At 41.9% G+C, this 6,411-nt stretch overlaps 1 protein-coding gene across 1 annotated transcript in view; it reads left to right on the plus strand.

Moving 5' to 3' along the window:
* Positions 1-976: 976 nt before the first annotated feature.
* The window catches only part of RAB35 (RAB35, member RAS oncogene family), a gene marked incomplete at its 5' end in the record, with an annotated part of 9,782 nt that continues 4,347 nt past the window's right edge, over positions 977-6,411 (plus strand). Inside the window, 2 exons of the mRNA XM_009699729.1 lie at positions 977-1,052; positions 1,805-1,928. Of these exons, the coding sequence (XP_009698031.1) occupies positions 977-1,052; positions 1,805-1,928 (200 nt within the window). The remainder of the gene's footprint in view (positions 1,053-1,804; positions 1,929-6,411) is intronic.

Raw genomic sequence — 6,411 nt, forward strand, 5'->3', positions numbered from 1 at the left:
TTCTGCCTGAAAAGATTTAATAGATAATCACCCTGGTGAAGCTGAATTTCCTCTTCATGCCATGGCAGACTTTTTTTTTTGAGGGGAAGGAAGAGGAATGGACATTAACAGCAGAGATAACAACTTTGAGGCATTCTGATACCCACATTCCCTTAGTTGGGTGTGCAGGAATAAGTTTCTTACAGTTCTTGTCTGAAGCACTGTGAAAATGCTTCCCTGCAACAGGGTGTGATCAGGGTGCAAACAACCATTTAAGGAAAACCTGGATGAAGTGATACTCAAAGCACTTAGAGAAATGTTTCATGGAACCTTTTGGCAAAAGGTACAACTTCAGAAAGGTATGTGTCCTTCCTGTTAGATATGGAACAAGCCTATTTTGGATGGCAATACAGAACAATGGTTCCCAACTCCTCTGTTTGGTTTAGGCTTCTGTTAAACTGTGGCCATGATAACATAAGCTTTATAGTACCAAACCCTGGTCTGATTGTCAAAGTAGTCCAAACTCCATGGCCGTTGAGCATGGCATAATTAATGGGAGGTAGGCAGTGGTGTTAAGCACGATGTGCAAGTGAAATTCAAGCAGTGTCGTGAGTACTTGTTAATTAGCAGGACATAATCATTTTTGGATCTCTCCTTAGCAAATGTAAGCCTACTGATAGTAAACTTGCTGTTAGTTATTACTCTTTTATGACCTCTTAGAACTGATCACAGTTCAAAAGCTACTGTTTGAGAGTTTGCTGAGGGCTGGAGGAAGGAGAGGACAAAAATCTCCCCTGTACTGCTGTAAGAAGCATACCGACTCTTGGAGTGACTGCAGTGTGCTTGATCAAATCTTCAAGGAGAGCACTGAGGTGAATAGTCAAGGTGGATGGTACTAAATTATCTGCTGAGAAAATATCCTAGTTAGAGATAAAAATGCAATGAATGGGTAGAATACTGTTGTGTTACCTGAGACCCACAATGACTGTATTCAAAGATCTTGCTGTCTTTGTTTGTCATAGGTGTGGGCAAGAGCAGTTTGCTGTTGCGTTTTGCAGATAATACATTCTCAGGTGAGTGTTTTGTTTACTTCAGTAAGGTCTGCTCCAGTGCTGCTGGTTGGCAAGGAGTTGTTGTTCTGCATTTATCCACTGATAGCTGTACTAGGAATACATTATGTTTCTAACTTTACTTCTCTTGGTGTAAGCCTATACAAGCCATCCTGTCTGATCTTCACTTGCAACTGAAAGTCTCAGTATTTAAATACTGACATGGTTCCAGAAATAGCTTAGGTTTTTTAGCTTATGCTGTGCTCTGTGCAGATTTTCTATTGGCCGTTTGGGATTTAGATTGATTGAATATTGTGGCTAAACCACTTACATTTGTGACATAACTAATCCATTGGGAGGAAACTTAGACTGTATTTGAAATAAGTAATTGCACAAGCATTTAAAGCAAAGCTTTGTCTCAAAATTTTCACAAGTGAAATACTTGCATAGTTACTGTCCGTTTCTTGAGGTATTTGGGTGCTTCCTCTTGACTACCAATTCGGTAGAAGAATAATTTTATTTTCTGACACTGAGTTCTAAATTTTAAGGGTGGCATTAGAGAAGTGGCTTTATGGCTAGAAAAAAGCTATTAGCTGCAGATAAAAATATGCAGATCAGCATGACCTGATGGGGCATTTTAAACAATAAGCAGATAGAGGGAACCTTGTTCTCCCGTCCAATCTGAGAGCTACTGCCAAATAGTGTTCAGAAATGTGCTTTGGGACGTCCAAAATAAACAAGACTTAGGTTCTCACTTATCCACGCTTTCCCTTCAGGCAGCTACATTACCACAATTGGAGTGGATTTTAAAATTCGGACAGTTGAGATCAATGGCGAGAAGGTGAAGCTACAGATCTGGGACACAGCTGGACAAGAGCGCTTCCGGACTATTACATCAACGTGAGTATAACTGGGCTTTGTGATATGTAGCTCTGTGTATGGATCTTGTAGTTTAGAGTTACGGTTTAGGTATTTTAATGTTGCAGTTGATAAGCTGATGATAGGTTTGCAGTCTGTACAGCGGGACTTCTCTCGGCTGTTTTAGAACTGATAGCGGTGGTGATATTGTGGCTAGGTTTGAAACTGGGATTTTGTATTTCATCGCTCTTCTGTGCATTTCCTTGATGGCTTTATCTTATTCCTCTGCTGCTAGTTTCTCAGTGGTAGAACTGGAATTATTTCACTGTTCTGCATATAGTAGAAAACTTGTCTCTGAAGCCTGTCCAAGAAGGTCATCCTCTGATTGAATGTATTGCAGAAGCACGGAGTGCAAACCCTCTATCAGTGTCATATAACTAATGAATAGCTTTGAGATAAAAGAATAGCATTTCCAATATTTAGTTTTCTTTTGGGACAAATGCATTTTAGCAGTTATCTTTGTGTGGAATTCTGTTGAAGCAGACACCCACATGAAGTTAACCTTTTCCTTGGTTCGAGTTCAGTTTCATGCTCATTGTCCTTTTCAACAGCGTGTACACAGCTTTTCCGCTTCCTGAAGAAACCACACCCAGAGCTGCGGCAGTGGGAACTAAGAATAGAATGTGTTTGTAAACTGATTGCCGTAAAGGTGGGACTGCTCACCGTGGCGCTAGGGGAAGTGGAAAAAATACACTCGGAAATGAAACTTTTGTTTCCTTTGGGTATGAACAAACAACAGTAATTCTTGAAAGACCTAAGTGTTTCACTTAGTCTTTTATGACTGACTTCTCTTTCGGCTCCTATTTGACAGGAGAACTGCTTTCAGCTGATGTATCGGTTAACTTACTCAGACATAAAAATGATGAGATTGGTTGCATATGTATTACATCTAAACAGCTAGAAATGGCAAAATTGAACCTGATGTGTGCACCGCCCCTTTCCTTTGAGCTTCTTTACGGATATTACTGGATTACTTCCATTGTTTCTTAAGCGTTTAGCTTGAAAAAACTCAGTTGCCTCTTGTAGGGTTCCTGTGTGTGACATCACTTCTTGTTTCGGCACTGCCGGCAGCTTGGGGCAGGAAGTGGTGAGGGGGAGGCAGCGATGCAGTGCTGCGGCTCCGTCAGCTGTGTGCACAGGCTAGTCAGAGGGCCCCAATTAGTGCTGAGTCAGCAAATGGCCTTCCTGTTTTCAGATTCCCTGACACGACTCGGAGCTGCATTAATGAGCATTGGGTCATGGGGCTGATGCCAGCTAGTTTAGAAAGCCATGGTATCCGGCACTGAACGGGGAATACCAGGAAAGGAGGCTTCCTTTTGTGAACGGGAATAGCTGCACATCGGACTTTGTGTAGTGTTTTATGTAAATTTTTTTGTTTGATTGACTTTTAAAATAGATAAGCTGAAATGGTTTGAGGGCATTTGTGCAATGACCTGTTTGCACTCTGCTACTACTTTCTTTTGCATAGCTTTTTACCCAAGTGAGGTATATTTCACTCTGGGGGAAGTGATGGCCCCAGTTTTCCTGCCTTGACTCTGGTGAAGTAGTTACAGAAACTTCCATGGTCAGGGAAGAAAGATTTGAATTTTGTGCAACTTTAAGCAAAGAAGTTTGTGTGTCTGAGTGCATTCGAAGTGCTGAGGAAAACCCTTTGGGGATGCTGGTTACATTGTCAGGAGGGCTTCTCTTGTTCTAGCTGTGACTGTCTAGTGTTCGCTGGTATTTTTCAAGAGGTGCTCTGGACCTAAACATATCACCTAAAAAACAGGAGATAACAAGATTTGGATTTTAGAAATGGTTCTATCTTTTTTTTTTTTTTTTTGATTGGCAAAGTAATACTGTAACTGATTTGCTTATCCCAAACTGAGTGACAAATCAAGTTACCGTGCTAGTACTTACGAAAGGGCTTGGCTACCAAATCATGGGTGGAGTGCGAGTGCACTGTCAACAGAGCATAGTAGTCTTTGTCTAGTTTTTTACTAGATTGAGGTTAGGAGTATAAAAAGGTGTTCCTTCAGTATTACTGTAGGCCAGGAAGTCCCTTTACAGTTAAAGGTGGAGTTCAGATTGATGTTGAGCCAAGCCTGCCAAGCAAACCTGAAATTAGAGCTCATCTAGTAATAATAGTAATAGGTTGGAAGTACTGCTGTGTAGACCTAGAATTGCAAAATGGTAGAGGTGGTAGGAAGTTAATAGTGGAAAATTGGGAAACGTTAAAAGGTGGTTCTATTTTGATTTTACTTGACTACAGCTACAGAAGCTGAAAAACAGAATAAAACTGTTAAGGAACATAAATCAAGTTGATCAGGAGTATTCTACAGAAACTCAAGAAAACGAAACTAGATCGGAATTTCAGACTGGGAAGTATAAAAGACAGCATCTGTTTTTACTGTCTACTAAATGTGGAAATACTGGGATAGCTGGTGCCTAGTGGGAGGAGAGGCCAAGTTGTGTGAATTTGGTTGGCATGGAACGTCATCTGAACTCTAAACTTGATTTAAATTCACCAGAGATGTAGCATGCCAGGACTCAGCTGTACGAGCAGGAATACTTAAGATGCATGAACAACCAATTCCTGTACTTGATTTGCTCTTGTAGATAGGACTACTTTGTCGTGATTCAGGACTGTAGTTTTAAGATTTAAGCTTTACATAATAGTTGTCAGATGCTAGCTGAGGATGAGTAGTGATAGCAGAGGCACCTTCTGCCGTGCATTTGTATGGAATGGCATGTTCAAGAGAGGGGTAAGCTTTTTGAGATGATAGAATTGCTGTGTCTTGTAAACAAGATGTGACGGTCGAAAGATTAGTCAACTGACCTGTGACAATAGATATGCTTCCAGGAACCCGAAGAAAAGATGAGTATGAAAACAGATTATTAGAAGTCTTTGGAACTGGTTAGAATTCTAGATGAAAGAAAAACAAGGAAACATAAACTAGTGAAATATTAACAAAGATGCTGGATTAAAGCAGTGACCTATCTTTCACGTTGGCTGGTTACATTTTTTTCTGGAAAAAATGAACATATGGGCCTTACTGAACTGATGCAGTCAGTAATACCGTCTCTCTTCTAAATCTGACTTAGCTACCATCATGCTTCATGAAACTTTTTATTATAACTCCAGATGCTAATCTTGGGAAGCATTTACTCGAGGACATCTGAGAACTTTCTTATTGGTATCATAGAATCATAGAATGGTTTGGTTGGAAGGGACCTTAAAGCCCATCCAGTTCCAACCCCCCTGCCATGGGCAGGGACACCTTCCACCAGACCAGGTTGCTCAAAGCCCCATCCAACCTTGCCTTGAGCACTTCCAGGGATTGGGGCATCCACAGCTTCTCTGGGCAACCTGTGCCACTGCCTCACCACCCTCACTGTAATGAATTTATTCCTTGTATCTCATCTAAATCTTCCCTCTTCCAGTTTAAAGCCATTGCCCCTTGTCCTACCACTCCCTGCCCTTGTACAAAGTCCCTCCCCAGCTTTCTTGTCGGCCCCTTAGGTACTGGAAGGCTGTTCTAAGGTCTCCCCAGAGCCTTCTCTTCTCCAGGCTGAACAACCCCAGCTCTCTCAGCCTGTCCTCGCAGGAGAGGTGCTCCAGCCCTTGGATCACCTTCATGGCCTCCTGTGGACTCGCTCCAACAGGTCCACGTCCTTCTTGTGCTGAGGACCCCAGAGCTGGAGGCAGTACTGCAGGGGGGTCTCACCAGAGCGGAGTAGAGGGGCAGAATCCCCTCCCTCGACCTGCTGGTCATGCTACTTTGGATGCAGCCCAGGATCTGGTAGTAGCGAGTACCACAAGGAATGGCAAAATGTGCTCTTCTGCTTAGAAGGGTAGTCTTCGGAGATGCGAGGGGAGAATGCAGATGGCTGAAGGACACGATGAGTTTGGTTAACCAGTTCTGAAGAGTTTCTGTATCAAGTCTGCAGTATTAGGTAATGTTTCAAAGGCAGTAAGCTTATGTCTTCAAGCTTCTTTAAATATAATTCTATAGGTAGAATAAGCAACTTAGGTGTTTATTTCAACTTAAATGTTAGCATTCTTAAGCCTTTTCCACACCAAAGCTAAATGTAAAGCCTTTAGATCTAAGTAACTTTTCCAACCATATGGAAGACAATTGGCTACTACCAAGCATCCAAGGGCATGTATAGGTCAGGTTTGGTGGTTTTTCACCTCAGCGGGATACTTTCATGGGCACTCTAAACATCAATAAGTGTTCTAGAACTTTTTTTTTTCTTTTTCTGTATTTCACTAATGTATTTATTACTAGGAGTAGTAGCAGGTACAGGCTTTTGAGGTTTGTAGGGTACATGGCAGAGCGTGCCTACCACATAGAGGACAGCTAGCATCAGTCATTTAGTCCTTGAATGGGAGGCTGAGATTGAGAACATCATTTCTCTTCTGCTCTCATTTCTGTGGTCTCCATCTTCCCTAAAATGTGGATGGGAAGAAGATAAGGCATTC

The sequence above is a fragment of the Cariama cristata genome, unplaced genomic scaffold (genome assembly GCF_000690535.1).
Source record: "Cariama cristata isolate BGI_N322 unplaced genomic scaffold, ASM69053v1 scaffold31834, whole genome shotgun sequence".
NCBI classification, from domain to species: Eukaryota; Metazoa; Chordata; class Aves; order Cariamiformes; family Cariamidae; genus Cariama; species Cariama cristata.